The 17,869-nt window shown below is 34.2% G+C and overlaps 1 protein-coding gene across 2 annotated transcripts in view; it reads right to left on the bottom strand.

Moving 5' to 3' along the window:
• The window catches only part of LOC150108370 (inosine-5'-monophosphate dehydrogenase 1a-like), a 123,773-nt gene that overhangs the window by 96,574 nt on the left and 9,330 nt on the right, over positions 1 to 17,869 (bottom strand). For both annotated transcript variants that reach the window (XM_090415769.1, XM_090415770.1), the window contains exon 3: positions 2,525 to 2,626. In XM_090415769.1, the coding sequence (XP_090271895.1) occupies positions 2,525 to 2,626 (102 nt within the window). The remainder of the gene's footprint in view (positions 1 to 2,524; positions 2,627 to 17,869) is intronic.

Raw genomic sequence — 17,869 nt, 5'->3', positions numbered from 1 at the left:
ATTTAATGTGGCAAAGTGTAAGGTTATGCACTTTGGGGTGAAAAGAATAGCAGCAGTATATCAATTTGGTGGAACCGTACTCCAGGAGATTGATGAGGCCAGGGATTTGGGAATGTTGGTGGATAGGGAATTGAAGTTTAGGGGACACATTGCAAAAGTGGCTAAATCAGCTCATCAAATCACTTGGCTTCTGAAAAATACTTTAACATGCAGAGACAAACAAGTTGTTGTTCCTCTGTATCGAGCCGTGATAAGACCCCATCTGAACTACTGTGCCCAGTTATGGGCAGCAGGGTTTCTTTGTGATGGGGAGGAAGTGGAGAGGATTCAGAGACGAGTGACCAAGATGATAGCAGGTCTGTGGAATGAACCTTATGAGAATAGGTTGAAGATTTGTGGGTTGCAGAAATTGGTCGATAGGCAGAAAAGGGGTGATATGATTGAGACATTCAAATTACTGAAGGGTTTCTATAAGATTAATCCAGAAGATATTTTTGAAAATAGGACTAGTGGTGGGAGGACTAGGGGCTATGCATGAAAGCTGGGCAAGAATGTGGTTGACAAGGGTGTTAGAGCTAGGTTTTTTACTTGTAAAGTGGTGAATGAGTGGAATAAGCTGCCAGAGTCTGTTGTGGGTGCTACGACCGTGAACGAGTTCAAGGCAAGGTATGATAGATACTGTGTGAATGTCGAATAGTTGTTCTTGACATGATGTTAGGGCCTCCCTCGATGAATCTGTCGACTCCTTGGAGTTGCCCAGAATAATAATAATAATAAGTACAGGGAATGTGCCAATGGCATGGAAAATGAAAGGATAAGAGGGCAAAATAGCCTCGATGCCTAAAGGAGACTCCAAGGTAGAAACAGCAAACTACAGGCAAATAAGTATCTTAGGAGTGGTGGTTAAGGTACTAGAGAAATTGATAAAAAAAAAATTGGAAGAATTCAGGACTGGGTGGATACGAATATGATACATTATAAGGGACAACATGGTTTTGTAAAGGGTAAGTGTTGCCTTTTAATTTGCTTACTTTTCATAATCAACTGAATGGAGTTAGATAAGGAAAATGGCTACTCAGTGAAAGCATTTCTCAAGATTACACATAGAACTCCACTGCATAAATTGGAACAAATGGGCTACCGCACACAGATATGGACTCCTAGATTCCATTAGGATGAAGAAGTTGTGGAGAGGATCCATAAGCGAGGGACAAAGATTGTGGCAGGTCCATGGAATGCTCATGGATATGAATCTAGTGATTTGAAAATGGACAGATAGATAACTATAGGAATAAAGGAAATAATTTCACAGGAAATATTCAGTTGTTTCCTGATGATGCTAAACTGTGAAATAGTAAATGAACGTGATGCAGAGATCCTGCAGGAAGACTTAAACAGACTACCAGTATGGGAAAAGGTAAAGGGCTACAGTTTAATGTGGCCAAGTGTAAGGTGATGCACTTTGGGAAGAGATTAGAAGCTGTGTGGTATATTGATGGAACTAAAATGCAGGAAAATGATATGGACAGGGACTTGGATGTGATTGCGGACAGGGAGTTGAAGTTTACAGGCATATTGCAAAGGTAACCAAAACATACATGGTTGTTGAAGAATACACTAACAAATAGGGATACAGAAGTTAATGTTTTCCTTTATATAAGGACACATCTGGACTACTGCACACAGATATGGACTCCTAGATTTCATGAGGATGAAGAAGTTGTGGAGAGGATCCATAGCTGAGGGGAAAAGATTATGGAAGGTTCATGAAATGCTGCCTATGAGAATAGACTGCTGGTCTGTAAGCTCCAAAAATTAGCTGATAAGCAAAAAAAAGAGGAGACATGATAGAAAAATTTAAGTTGTTAAAGGAGTTTTATAGGATCGACTTTCTGAAGACTTTCTTTCGGTACATGACAAGAAGAGAGAACAAGGGGTCACCAGTGGAAGTTGTGTAAGGGTGGTTAGCAAGGGTTGCCAGAAGTGGTTGTGGGTGTGTGTCATCAGTGAATAAGTTTAAGGAGAGTATAATAAGTATTGTCTGAATGATGGCTAGCATGTGAATAATGAATCTCCCATGATGAACCTTCTGAAATGGATATACCTGTTTAATAATAATAATATAAAGAGGGAGGGGGGGGGACAGAGAGAGAGAGAGAGAGAGAGATGCAAAATAGAAGTATAAGAGAATTTAAGTAAAAATTACTCTGCAATACTAATCAAATACCAGGATAACTCATGCCAAAAATTTCATTTCCACATGCTTTCAAACCCTTTCAAAACATTTTAAAGTTTCAAATGTAACATTTTGATGTTACATTTGAAACATTTATTCCTACTTGGCATAAAATATTAATATATATTTATTATCCCCTCTTACATTGCAAAATTTTAATTTATTATATTTCATGAAATATATCATGTTCATGTACAAACATACACTACATTCATTATGAACATATTAACATCTCCAAAACATTTTAAGTTAGAATTTTTAACATAATGAACTGAAGACCAAATTTACAGCCATAGCTATTGCCATCTCTGATTCCGTAACAGTATCCATTGGAGAAGATACTAAAGGGGTTTGTAATGTGATTTTCCGTGTCAGAGGAGATGATAAGTCCTAAAATAAATTTTAAAAAAAATTAAATCAATATTTAGTTTACTTTATGTAATCAATTAATCAAGAATTCTTTTTTGAAACTCAAAACCAAAAAAAATTAAAGTATGAATGTATCATTCAGAATAATAATTTAATATTACAAATAAGAAGTAACAACTTTACTAAATGAATAACATCTTAAAAGTTACTGCAACTCTGTATACTGCAGCTAATGAAATGGATTTGATTAACACATGAATTTGGTATAAAATACAAACTACACAATTTCAACAGAACTCAAAAATTTCAAAATGCAGTTTTTTATACTATATACTTAATATTACAAGCAAATCAAATAATTATAAATTTGAATTACTTGTTTTTGTAAATGAATGACTCTCAACAATAGAACAACATAGCTGTTTTTTTAATTACAGACATAAGCAGATATCCATTAATTCTCACTAATGATAATAACTAGACCTTCAAGTAAACATAAACATCTAGAGTTAGTTCAAATATTACTTCTCTCCTGAAGAACTACACAGCACATCTCTAATCCATTCATTTCTGAAAATTAACCCACATTTCAGATAGCATTTCTAAAACTCCCTAAAAAAAAGGATTCACGATTTTGAAATTGCATGCATCTCAATGGATTTGTTTGAAATGCATACCAACACCTCTTTACAGTTCAACTCAAACCCACAGAACAAATTTCTCTTCTGCATTCATTCCTTCTGCTGTACTCTGGAACATCCACTTCCAACATACATATTTCCCAAGGAATGCAATGCATATTCCTTCATATCCAATATGAATAAGTTACTCCTTTCTCAAATGTCTTCCTGTACATGGTACTAAAGTAGTAGAGGTTGACCAACTGACCTCTTGTATGGGCCCAACACAAAATGTTGACTGGAAAAAAAATTCCTTACTTTTGTGGTTTTAAGGTAACAAGTGGTGTACCACAAGGCTTACTCCATGGTCCATAGCTATTTGCTGATGATGCAAAGACAGGTAGGGTAATCAGGAATGCAGCTGATATGCAGTACTTGCAGAATGATTTCAATAGGCAGGAATTGTGGGCATAGGAAAATGGATGTCAGTTCAATGTCAGTAAAAGTAAAGTAATGCACTTCGGTGTGATTAGATATCCAATTTCCTATTATATTCGTGGGATTATGCTAGAAGAAACTGATCAGGCTAGGGATTTTGGAGTGTTAGCAGATAGGAAGTTGAATTTCAGGAGGCCACGTAGCAAAGATATGTACTTTAAAGCAAAAAATCATATACCCTCTACATAGTTATAGTTTCCTCTACACAGCACAAGTAATAATCTGTGCAAACAAACTGCAAGCATGAAATGATTTATCATGTCCTGCCACATGAGCAAGTATGCATTAATATAATTTATAATGTGATATGAAATTAATGATCAACTATAATCATTAATTTATAATTACATGATAACCAACTAAATGAGATTTGGTTCAACATATAATTTAATACCAGAAATGTCTTCTTTGCGGTGTACAAAAATTAGATAAAATAAATAAACAGATATCTCAGTGTATAATGTATTATTATGTAAAACTATCTTGTTTACAAATGTACATTTCTAGAAAGCAATATGCTCTTTCTATTTTCAAAAGCATATAAGTTTCTTCCAAACAGAATTTATGCTCATATATTTTGGTGCCATGCCAACAAATATCATCCATTCACTACTTATAGCATATCTGACAATGGTTTGTCCTTTACAGGAATGGTAATTTCTAGCAGCTTACAAGGTTGGTGTAAAAAGTTCTCTGCTTTGACCATAGAAGGCAACACTATCGGCAAGATTTTTTTTTTCAAAGTTGGTACATCTGTCATTAGTAACCATGTGAAATTGCAAGTCATTTTATCAAGTAGTTTGTTCTATACAGTCTGAAATAAAAGTATTGTCTGTATCCCTTAAAATGGATAAAATTGAGTATTGTGCAGTTATAAAATTCTTTGTAAAAGGAGGTTTAACACCAAAAGAAATTCATTTAAAGTTCATAAAAGTTTATGGGCACTCTTCTCCTTCATTTTTGACAATTAAGAAATGGGCTGCAGAGTTTAAACGTGGCTGTACCAGCCTTGAAGATGATCCACGTGAAGGACGTTCAAAAAGTCTAACAACACCAGAAATTATTGATCAAGTGCACGATATGGTATTGGATGACTGGCAAGTCGAAGTGTGTGAAATTGCTGAGACAATAGGCATTTAAAAAGAATGTGTAGGATATATTTTACATGAAGAATTGCAAATGAAAAAAGCTTTGCACAAGATGGGTGCCACGCTTGCTCACAGCAGATGAAAAAAACCCACTCTCGTGAAAATCTCTGAACAGTGCTTGGAACGTTTTAACAAGAATAAAATGGATTTTTTGCATCGATTTATTACTATGGATGAAACTTGGATTCACCATTACACATCAGAATACAAACAGAAGTCAAAACAGGGGACAGAACCGGTTGTTTAGCACCAAAGAAAACAAAGTCAGTTCCATCAGCAAGAAGTGTCATGCCATTGGTGTTTTTGGGATGCTAAAGACATTTTGTTTATTAATTATCTTCAAAAGGGTAAAACAATAACGGGAATATTATTACAACCTTTTAACCATACTATATGAACAAATTTGTGAGAAAAGATCCGGTTCGCAGAATAAAAAAAAATCATCTTTCATCAGGACAATGCACCTACCCACAAAGGTGTTTTGGCATTGGGAAAATTAAGGGATCTGCACTATTAATTGTTGGAACATCCACTCTATTTCCCATATTTGGCCCCATCTGACTTCTATCTCTTCCCAAAACTAAAACTCTTCCTCGATGGTCAGCGTTTTTCTCCTAATTAAGACGTGATTACAGCTGTAGAGGGGTATTTTGCAGATCTTACTGCGAACCACTAGAGGGACGGGATAATGGTGCTGAAGCATCACTGGAATAAATGTATCTTAAGGGAGATTATGTTGAAAAATAAAAATAATTTTGAAGTTATAAATTCGTTTTTACATTATTAGGCCGAGGACTTTTCAGACCACCCTCCTAAGTGCACAGTAACTGTTCAGATGCACGAATTTCCTTACTGAAATATATCTTTCGTATATATTTGTATATATATTTGTAATATTTTGTATAAAAATGTTACAATGGTTTGAAATGTTGCATTAAAGAAAAAGTTTAGTATTCTGAGAACTCCATGCATCCCAAGATGTATTAAAACAAGTTTAACTACATATCACTATGTCTATCTTACTGTCTTAAGCTCATTCCATATCTTCACATGTATGATACTCTCTCAAAATGCACTCTACTTATCTATCATTCTACAAAAAAATCCATTGATTACTTACTAATACGCCTTTATGCAATTTCAATTGTTTAACTTTTTTTCTCCTCACATTCCATAATTTCTCTGTATTAATCTAGAGAGTTCCTCCCAAACTGGTATATATTCATCACATCACGTTTTCTCTATTTGCAGATTACATTTCATCATCATCAAATTTCTGATATATATACTCACAAGGTGTGTACAGGATATGATAAGACTACATGAAAAATTTACATCATTACTAACTTTCTGTCTACAATTTTCCTCCAAATCAGTCTGTTATTACCTGTCAAGACTCCAATATTATCAAGCACTTTTTACTGTATCAATCCACCTATATCTTGGTCTTAATCTGGGCCTTTTTCCTGCAAACTAGGCAGAGAACACTTGTTTTGCTCATCTTTCCTCTCCCATTCTTTAAGTGATCATACAACCTGAGATTAGCTCTGCTAATGCATTCCTGGATGCTGACAATGTCAAGTTTCTTCCTAATATCCTCTTTAATATGATAATGCCATTGATGCCATCTTTTCATGCCCCTAATCTTTCTCAGGACTCTCATATCTGTGGTCTCTAGTCTTTGGTCAAGTGTTTTACTTCTGGCCCAGCTCTCAGATCCATAAGTTAAAATTGGTTTGAACGCCGTCTTGTATATAGCTAATTTAGTGTTTTGGCTAATTTCTCTTATTACATATAAAATTATTCAGTTGACTTCCTACCATACCAGCTTTGTTGATTCTGTTGTCTATTTCCATATTTAATTTACCATCTTCACTAAAAATCATGCCTAAGTAGCTGAAATGTTTTATTGTTCTATAGGTACTCCATTCACAATGCAGTTGATATTTTTAGTATTTCTGCCTATTTTCATTGTCTTTGTCTTTTTAATGCTGACCTTCGTACCATATTTATTACAATAGTTGTTCAATTTAGTCACAGAATCTTGCAGACTTCTAGCGGATTCATTTAGAAGTATAACGTCAGCATAAAGCAAAGAGCCGAAATTAACATCTCCAATTTTGCTATCACTTTTAATACCACTTTCCTTCATAATGTGATCCACATAGATAATGAATAACAAAGGGGGATAACGTACATCCTTGTCTGACACCAGATTTAACATAAAACCACCTTCCTGCACTTAGTTCAATTCTACCTGCTGACTTACAACTCAAATAAATACTAAATATTGCTCGATATAATGCCCCACTGACACCATATAACTGCAGTGTTTTGAATAGCTTCTCTCTTGGCACCTTGTCATATGCTTTTTACAGATCTACAAAACTTAAATACAGATCTTTGTTATATTTCCATGATTTCTAAACTATCTGTTGTAAAGTGAAAATCTGATCTTGACAGCCTCTATTTGGCCTGAATCCAGCTTGTTCTTCACCAAGTTTCTCTTCCACAATCCTTCTCGAACGTTTCTCAAGTATACTTGCATATATCTTACCAGGAACAAGCAACAATGAAATACCTCTGTAATTCTCACATTCAGTTTTATTACTTTTTATATATGGGTACTATGAGAGCTCTACTCCAATCATCTGGAATTCGTCTCTCTGTCCAGGCCTTTTGAACTATGCTGTGCAGCCACTGTAAGACTTTTATACCTCCATACTTGGAGGTATAAAAGTCTGACATTTCTGGTCGAATATCATCTACTCCAGCTGCCTTTCCAAATTTCAGGCTTTTGATGGCTTTTTCGACTTCAAGTATGGATTTGAATTCCTGACTACATGCCTGGTCGGTGTTTTTTACATGGTCAGCGTTTTTTGTGCTGTCATCACTGCTTGTTTAGCGATTTTTCGAAGTAATTACTCCATACTTCAACGATATCTTTTTCTCCTGTTTTTATGTCACCTTTATCATCTCTAATTCCTTTGAAAGCACTCTTTCTTCCATTTCTGAACTTCTTCAACAACCTCCAGAATATCTTGCCACCTTCTTGATATTTATTTTCTATGTTCTTACCAAAGTCTTCCCATTACTTTTGTTTAGCTAGTCTTACACAGTGTTTAACTTTCTTACATTTGTCTCTGTATTCTCTAAAAGCACAAACTGACTTATTTGCCAGGAAATTTTAATATGCTTTCTTCTTTTCCTTCACTGCCTCTTTAACTTCCTGTGTCCACCATGGAGTTCTGATTTTTCTATCCTTACAGACAACCTCACCACATGCCTCTCTAGCTGAATCAACCAGTGTTTTCTTCAGGGCTTGCCACTGAATCTCCAAGGTTTAGTTCCTGTTCTCAAACTCTTTCATTTTTTCTTGAATAATGTTTGTGCTTAGTCTACAGTTCAATCTGAGAGCTGCTCAACTTTTATTCGCTTTAAATTTTTCTTACATGTTGTTCTTTTCGATATGAAATTCAATTTTATCCTACTCCAGACTAAATGGTGATCACTTCCAATTTCAAATCCTCTGTACACTCTGATGTCCTGCACCAGGGAGAAAATATAACTATCAACAATAACATAGTCAATGAGGCTTTTCTTATTCCTTACCTCTTCTTTCCATGTGAATTTGTGCACATTTTTATGTTGGAACATTGTGTTAGTAATAACCAGTTCATGTCCTGAGCAGAAATCCAACAGGTATTTGCCATTATTATTAGCTTTGCTCTTTTCTCCAAATTTTCCCAAATTATTTTTGTATGTCTGACAATCATTTCCTACTACTATTTAGATCCCCAACACAGATCAAATTTTCCTTGATCATTGTGTCAATTGCTTTCTATAAAGCCTCAAAAAATTCCTCCACTTCTACCTTAGTAGAACCTTCTGTGGGACCATAGGCACAAAAAAATCTCATTGTCCAGTTCCCCATTCTCATATTTGCCCATATCACTCTATTTGAGACTGCCTGCCATTCAAGAAGATTAGCCTCGTATTTAGTGTTGAATACTATGGCTACTCCTTCTTTTCCTTGATTGTCATTACCTGAATATTTCTCCAATCTCAAACATAATTAACATTATTTGGTCACTTATCTTAAATCCTTTTTCTATCACCACAAAAAAACAAAAGGAGAAAAGGTTGGAGGAAAGTTATGAGCAATAGCCTTGGAAAACAAGATGAATCTTGTTTTCTCTATTCCAAAATGCATCTCAAAAAGAAAAGAAATAAGTTAGGAAAAAGTTACGAGCACTAGCTTTAGTAAGGAATCACAAGGCAATATTTAACATACAAGACTTATTAAAAAGAGAGGAGTCAGCTTTCAACAGAGCTATAGGATAAGAATTAGGAGGGGGAGAGATGTTAGTGGTGCATGGTAGATGGTCAAGGGGTGTTTGAAGAAAGCAGTATCTGAATGTATGCTGAGTGAGATGGATAAATCAGGTAGGAGTAAGACAGATAAACAGCTTCATTAAGCAGGAATTGCACACAAAGAAAAGGTTGTGCAGGTATTATAAAACAAAAGGTGATCACAGCATGCCCATGAGCAGAATAAGGCACAGGCAAGACGGGTGACCTGTATGATAAAGAAGACCAAAGCTAATTATCAGAGAAAGCTAGCTGATGAGGCCAAAAAGAAGCCCTAAACAGTTCTTCTATGTGGCAAGTAAAAGGCTGAATGACTATGGAAAGATAACTTTAAAAAGTATTGATGGTAGAGTAGCAGCAGAACCAAACCCAAATACCTGAATTACTGAATGAGTATTTTGAAGGGATGTACCATCTAGATGACACTGCAATGCCAGATGCAACATTGACTGATAGAAGAATAGAGGTAGAAGAAATGGAGGTGCTTAAAATATTGCAGAACCTCAATACAAACATAACTATGGGATTATATAGCATATCAGGCTATGTATTACAAATATGTGCAAGGTAATTATCGGCTCCTCTTACCAAGCTGTTTAATTTAAGCCTCAATACTGAGAAGATACCAATAGAATAGAAAGAGGCCAAAGTAGTCCATTTGCATAAAGGAGGCTCTCCAAGACAGAAGTAACAAATTATAGGTCAATCAGCATTTCAGGAGTAGTGGTTAAAGTATTGGAGAAATTGGTAAAAGACAAAATTCAGGACTGGATGGATGGGAATATGGCACTCCATAGGGGACAACATGGTTTAGTGGAGGGTTTTGTGTCTTGCCTTAGTAATTTGCTTACTGTTTATAATCAAGTAACAATGGAGTTGGAAATGGCTACTCAGTGATATTGCTAGACTTTGCAAAAAGCATTTAACAAGATTTCCCATGGAACTCTATTGCATAAATTGGACCAAGTACTGAGCCCTGTGGTACACCAGTGGTGCACTTGATCCTCTGTTGCTTACACTTACACTTGATCCTCTGTTGCTTACACTTACACTTGATCCTCTGTTGCTTATTTGTATATCGATATAGGACATGATTTCACAGAAAATATTCAGTTGTTTGCTGTTGATGCCAAACAGGGAAGATCAATGCTAAATGAAGGTGATGCAGAGATCCAGGAAGACTAGTATGGAAAAAGGTAAATGGGTACCAGTTTAATGTGGCCAAGTGTAAGGTGATGTACTTTGGGAAGAGATCAGAAGCTGTGTAGTATATTGATGGAACTGAAATGCAGGAAACTGATAAGGACGGCCACTTGAAGTTTACAGGGCACAGTGGAAAGGTAACTAAAATAGTACGTCATGGTTGAAGAAGAATGCACTAACAAGCAGGGATAGAGAGGTTATTGTTCCCTTATATAAGATCATATCTGAACGACTGCATACAGATATGGACTCCTAGATTCCATGAGACTGAAGAAATTGTGGAGAGGATCCATAGGCAAGAAACAAAGATTGTGCAAGTCTGTGGCATGTTCCCTATGAGAATGGATTGACAGTCTGTAGGCTTCAAAAATTAGCAGATAAGCAAAAAAAAGAGGAGACATAATAGAAAATTTTAAGCTGTTAAAGGAGTTTTATAGGATTGACTCTGAGGATTTCCTTTCAGTACATGACAAGAAGGGAGAGAACAAGGGAGTCATCAGTGGAAGTTGTGTAAGAGTGTGGTTAGTAAGGGTGTTAGGACTAGATTTTTGCTTGGACAGTGGTAAATGGGAGGAAATGGGTTGCCAGAAGTTGTTTAGAGTGTATCATCAAGTGAATGAGTTTAAGGAGAGTATGATAGTTATTGTGAGAATGATGCATAGTGTATGAATAACGCATCTCTCACGATGAGTCTTCTGATTCCATGAAGATATCTATAGAACAATAATAATGAAACCACTCAGTTTTCTTATTTTTAGTCTTTTTAAAAAATCATATCTGGTTTTATTCAGAGTTTTTTTTTTTTTTTTTTTTTTTTTGTTAAAGCAAAGTTCTTAAAGCAAAGATCTTTTGCTTTAAGATACTTATGATATAGTATATTTAAGCACAAAATGTCTTAACATTCTGTTTGGAAAACTGAAAGTTTGGATCAAAGAATATAAGTCATATAATTTCAGATTTTGGCCATAATTATTAGTAACTTAATCAGGGGATTTAAATCAGCAGAATGAAAACAATAGCCCTATGGAAAAGGGAGAAAAAATTATTATTTTTTTTTAACACCACTCAAGTGTGAAAACCTATAATACATTGAGCACCATGAACAAGCAAATAGTTAGATAAGCCAAGAACCAACTCTAAAACTAAATATAGTTTTAAGCTACTTCAAATTCCTCTTGTTGTGGTGTAGAAATAATCCTAGACAACTAAATGTATGGATTAAATTATATGTTTATTCAGTCAGTTTTCCTGTTCTGCAAAAGGGAAGAGAGAGATCTTTATATGAGATGGACTATTTCAAGTCTCCAAATAAAGTAGAGGTATCATATATAGTAATAAAAATTGATTACTATTTAAACAAGCCTCCAATAGCTCAGTCAGTTTCTTCGATGTCCTTTGGAAGAAAAGAATTTGATTCAAATGCTGTGTAAGATGCTAAGAACTTTTATCATTGCTTTTCAAATGAAAGTGGGAGTCAGTTTCATCTTTAGATAGCTGAATTTTTCCTCCAGGAAACTGCTTTTTTTTTTTTTTCCCTGCAATCAGAAAAAACTGACCAGGAGAACACATGTAATCTACAGACAAAATCAAATTACAACCAATAGCATTATAAATCTTCTGACTCCATGGAGATACCCATATGATAAAAATAATTATATGGGTTTCATAAGATAGTACCATACCTGCCAGCCTGGTTGGCTTAGTGGTTAGCATATCTGCTCTCCAGCCAATAGGTTGTGGGTATGAATCCTGCCATAGGCATAGATGTTTGTGATTGTCTTTAGGTGGAAGATGAATTTTCGTCTCCTGATGGGAGACCATCATCCTGCTTATCGAAGACCTGAAGTGGCTTGAAAAATTTCCATGTTTGGTCCGTAGAGCAGAGTTTCCAGACTATGTAAAAAATAAATAAAAATACAAAAAATTAATTAAATAGGAAAGAAATTCTTGAACCCACTCACGATTCTAATGTATAATAGGTCTATAACCTTTCATGAGTGGGAATAATAAAAAAAAAAAAAAATATATATATATATATATATATATATATATATACACACACCTAAACCTCTTTTTACGCGATAGATACATTCCTAAAAATTACGCGTAAATAGAATTCACGTAAAAAGAATTACTGACTCCATAGAAAAAGTGAAGATTGATTCCAAACCTGAAATATAAGCAAAATAATGAAAAAAACAACATTAAATTCATTAGGATCATAAGATTTTTATTTATATTTCATGGAGAACACTCATACATATAATAAATTTTAATAACTTTAAAAAAAACATATTCATTTCAGTTGTTTGCTAAGGATTCTATAAAAAAAATGATGTTATTCGCTATCAGTTTCTGACAATAAATGCGAAAGCTTTCATTTTCATGAGACTGTAATATCACTAGAACTACTAGATATGGTATTATCATCATTGACTTCTGCCTGGAATTCTTCTTGTCATGTCTTGAACAAAAGTACCACTGGTTGTTTCAGTAGTTTTAGGCATGAACTCAGATATTAATTGCTGTGTTGTTGCTTTAGATAAGTCGTGATATAATTCTCTGCATGAAGACATTAACAACTTAAGCTCATGGGAAAATTTTCCAGCACGTTCTTCATTTGGATCATGTCGGACAAAATAACTGCCTAAATTACTGGCCAGTTTAAGAACTTCTTTAATTATATCAGCAGTAAAAGTAGGATTATCTCGATCATTATCATTAACTTCTTCGCTTTCAGGAGTCTCAGAAACAATCTCCACTATTCCGTCTTCACTATGAGGTTTATCAATTAACAATTCTTCGATATCTGCTGATATAAGATCATCGAATCTTTCTCCGCCAATTTCACATGCCAAACTTATTATATTGGGGAATTCTGCAGTATGATTGAAGGGAACAGGAGCATTCTCTTTAACACATGCGGGCCAAATAGCTTACCAGCATGCATTCATAGTTTCTGGTCTCAATTCAGATAACGATAATCGAACCTGATCAATACAATCCATAATTGAAAATTTTTTCCACACATCCATAACTGACAGTGTTTCATCATCATTTAGCTTGTTCAAAACATACTGAAATGTTCGTCTGACATAATATGTTTTAAAAGTTGCAATTATACCCTGATCTAGAGGTAGCAATGATGTGGTATTGGACAGCAGAAAAAAAATTGCACATTTGGGTGTTCTATGGCAGGATGACCAGGTGCATTATCAAGAATCAAAAGCACTTTAAATTCGAGACCCTTGTCATTCAAATAGTATCTAAAATTGTGGAACCACTCAGTGAAAATATCAATGGTCACCCAAGCTTTTTTTTTTTTGTTAGCCATCCAATGAACTGGCAATTTTTGAAAATCTATGCCTTCCATTGGCCATGGTCTTAATGATCGATTTATGAACAGTGGTTTTAATATCCGATCTCCTAAAGCTTTCGAACAAAATAGGAGTGTTATGCGATCCTTAGCTGCTTTGAACCCACCAACAGTTTTTTTGCATTTTTGATACATAAGTTCTGTTTGGCATTTTTTTTTTACCTTTTCTGGTAAAAGGCTGGTTTCATCCATATTCCAAACTTTTTCACGAGTGTAACCTCCATCTTCAATTATCTTAGCAAGTTTTTGTGGAAATGCTTTAGCAGCTGTTTCATCAGCAGAAGCCGTTTCACCTTTAATTTTTATATGAAGAGCATGTCTTTTAATAAACTTAGCCAGCCAACCATTGCTTGCATGAAATTCATATTTTTTCCTCGATTGAGATGAAGTATCTGGCTGCAGTTTTTTTATTAATCTGTTCATAAAATCTCAATGCTGATTGCCTGATGGAATTTCCTTCAGCTGGCATTCTTTTTTGTACATTATCTTCTATCCACATCACTAAAGCTTTTTCGGTCTTTTCTAGAACAACATCTCTTGTGTATGATGATAATTTCGCACTCGATTTTGTACCAGAACATACTGCTTTTCTAATAGCCTCTTCATTTTTCTTTATAGATCTGACAGTTGATTCACGGACTCCAAAATGCTTATCCACAGCCGTCGCACCTTCCCCAGTTTGAAGACGATCTAAAATTTGAATTTTTATATCCAAGGAAATGGCTTTCCTTTTTTTTTGGCTATCAGCAACATCATGTGAGGGCTGGATTAAAATCTTCGATTAATGAAATGAAAGTCTAAAAATTACATATAGCTTACCATTTATTAATTCTTGCAAAATTATTAATTTTATAACGCGATTTTGATTTTACTTAAAAAACGCAAATACAAAAAATGCAGTAACCGTGTTGTCTACTCAAACACCAAATTCAAACTGAGAACTGCTTTTTTATGTGCAGTCGTAATTTCAATATAAGATGGTCTACAAACTGTAGTAACCCTTTATCTTTTCATATATTTTTCAACGCACGACTTAAAAATCAAATTTTATCTTTGTTAAATTTGAATCTGCCCGTATCGCGCATGTAGTTATAAGTAGCGAATTTATATTAGGAGAAATACCCTTTAGCATGCATATATGTTGTTTACCGTATAAAGTGTTTATTGTTGAAAATTGTCTTTGTTTTCTGCCAGGAAAGCACATTAAAAATGATAAGTGTGTTAATCTCAAGCTGAGCACTTTATTTTTTGGTGAGTTACATACAATATGTAATGCTTTTTTTATGTAAAAAAAAATATTTTATAGTAATAGCCACTTAGAGCACTTTTGTGATATACGCATTTGTTAATAGAGATAAACCCACCCACTGTAAACTACCAAAGTTACAAATGAACAAGAATGAAGATACATTCAGTTTCGATCAGCACATGAGACTCAACCTTCATGAACTTCTTCATAAGTGCTCCAATCTCTTCAATAGTGAATTAATCGATGGAGAAATAGATTTAAATGAGGAGGAACTGGTACAATTAATAGATGACGTCGAAACAAATGGCGGGGAAAGTTCTGCCGAAGATTCTGATTGTCATGAATCCGTTAAAGAATTCAGTTTAAAGAAATTAGCAGAAGGATTAGACTTGGCAAGAAAGTTAGGAAGTTATTTTACAGATAATGATCCCTCAATGCTTAAAGATGCTTAGAGAGGCACTTGAGGATGTAGAAGAAGGAATAAAAATAAATGGAAGAATCATTAATAACTTAAGATATGCGGATGACGTAGTGGTGATGGCAGAAAGTGAAAATGGATTACAACAAATTATTCAAAGAATTGAAAACTCCTGTAAAGAGTACGAATTAAGGATTAACACAAAGAAGACCAAGATAATGATAATGGGCAGAAAAATAGGAGATAATGTAAAGATAAGATGTAGAGAAAAGATTTTAGAAGAAGTAGAAAGATTTCAATATTTAGGTAGCTGGATCTCAGAGAAAGGAACTTCAGAGTAGGACATTAAAAATAGAATGGACAAAGCTAAATCGGCATTTATGGAAATGAAGAGAATTTTAATAAACAAGAATATTAAAATAGGTGTTAGAGTTGGAATAGTTAAAGCAACAGTTTGAAGTATTGCAAGTTATGGAAGTGAGTCATGGACACTCAGAAAGAGAGATATGGAAAGAATAAATACATTGGAAATGTGGTGTTATAGAAAGATGGAAAAGATTAGCTATACAGAGAGAATATCAAATCAAGAAGTTTTAAGAAGAGTTGGAATGGAAAGAACACTGCTCAAGAATAATAAGCAAAGAAAGAGAGGTTCTTCGGGACACTGACAAGAACTATATTACAAGGAAAAGTTGAGGGGAAGAGAAGACGTGGAAGACCAACTAGAGAGTGGTTCAATGACATCGTGAAATGGACTGGTTTAAGAATGACGGAGGCGACAGACTGAGAGAAATGGAGAAGAGCTGTTCATCTGCTGTAACCCTCTTGCTAGAGGATGCTACCAGACGACGATCCCTCAATGGAGCATTCAGGAAAATTCACGAGACAATTGGATATTTGTTTAGCTCCGTATTATGAACTTAATAAAAATTGCAGCAAAGTGGTAAGCAAGGTCTTATTACTGACTTCCTGATAACTAAACCAGCCGATGAATGCAATGAGAATTATATTAATGATGTCCAAGAGATTTCAAGTGATGACGACATCAGGCCACTCGTAAATAAAGAACATCTACGAAATGTTAGTTACACTTTATTTTATTTTGCCTAAAACATTTATAAAAAATTATAAATTTTTTATAAATGAAATAATAAATTTTTTATTTATAATATTTTATTTTGCCTAAAACAATTATAAAAAATTATAAATTGTAGTAAACTTTACTACAATTTATAATTTTATACTATGTATTTGTTTCATACTGTATATGTTTTCTTAACTTACATGAATTACCTGAATTAAATAAAAATATATTTTTGTTGGATATGTCATTGTTTATATAATCTTAAAAAAAAAAAAAAACAATTTCAGAACCTAATTCTACTTTTTCTATGTGATCTGAGTCTTGCATAATGCGATTTATATAACGAGGCATTTCTATGGAACCTAACATCCACGTTATATGAGGGTTACAATGATACAACAGCTATGAGACCCATATATATATATATATATATATATATATATATGGGTCTCATAGCTGTTGTATCATTATTTGATAGATAAATAAACTATTTAAATATGATGCTACCTCATTCAGTAGTGGAAAAAAAGTATTCTGCAAGAGATAAAAAGAAAAAAGGATGAAACAAGATACAGAAACACAATGATGGTAAAAGCAGAGAAAAGAATTAGCATACATATGTATAAAGCTCAAAATGAACAGTTTTTCTTGGTTCTTTCATCACTTCAAATTTAAGAAAACTGAAAATGTCAACAAAGAGCATAACACATGACAGCAAGACTAAGTAGAATCAACTGCTGTACTTATGATGAATGGAACAAAAATAAAGCATTCTATCTATCCCAGTAAGCACACACACACACACACACACACACACACACACACACACACACACACACACACACACACACACACACACACACACACAGTAAACCCTCAATTTAACGGACTTCGGATTTAACAGACAAAATTTCCAGCCCGTATGTTATGTGAAAATTAACACCCTGTTAATTTTAAAATGCTTTTAACCAAGATTTGCTCATAATTAAATTAACAGGTTATTTTTTGTTATTAATTTCCTGTTATTTTTAACAAATTTTGGCAAATAGACCATCATATGTTGGAAAAACATATAGTAATTTAGGCACCATAAATGAGTCACTGCTCATAAAACATGTTCGTCGAATGATTATGACGTGATCACACCAATCGCACTGTAATTGGTTCTTTTGTTGCATGGTGCGACTTTCTGCAGCAGTTTTATTACACACATTTTCGTAATTTTAGGGAGTTAATTATAAAAACACAGCAGAATTCAAAAGTTCAAAAAAAAAACTTGATAGTTTTTTCAAAGAAG

The sequence above is a fragment of the Typopeltis vanoorti genome, chromosome 3 (genome assembly GCF_054136105.1).
Source record: "Typopeltis vanoorti isolate ZY-2024b chromosome 3, IOZ_Tvanoo_1.0, whole genome shotgun sequence".
Classification (NCBI taxonomy): domain Eukaryota; kingdom Metazoa; phylum Arthropoda; class Arachnida; order Uropygi; family Thelyphonidae; genus Typopeltis; species Typopeltis vanoorti.
The sequence above is the reverse complement of the archived record's forward strand: the minus strand, read 5'-3'. Positions and strand labels throughout refer to the sequence as shown.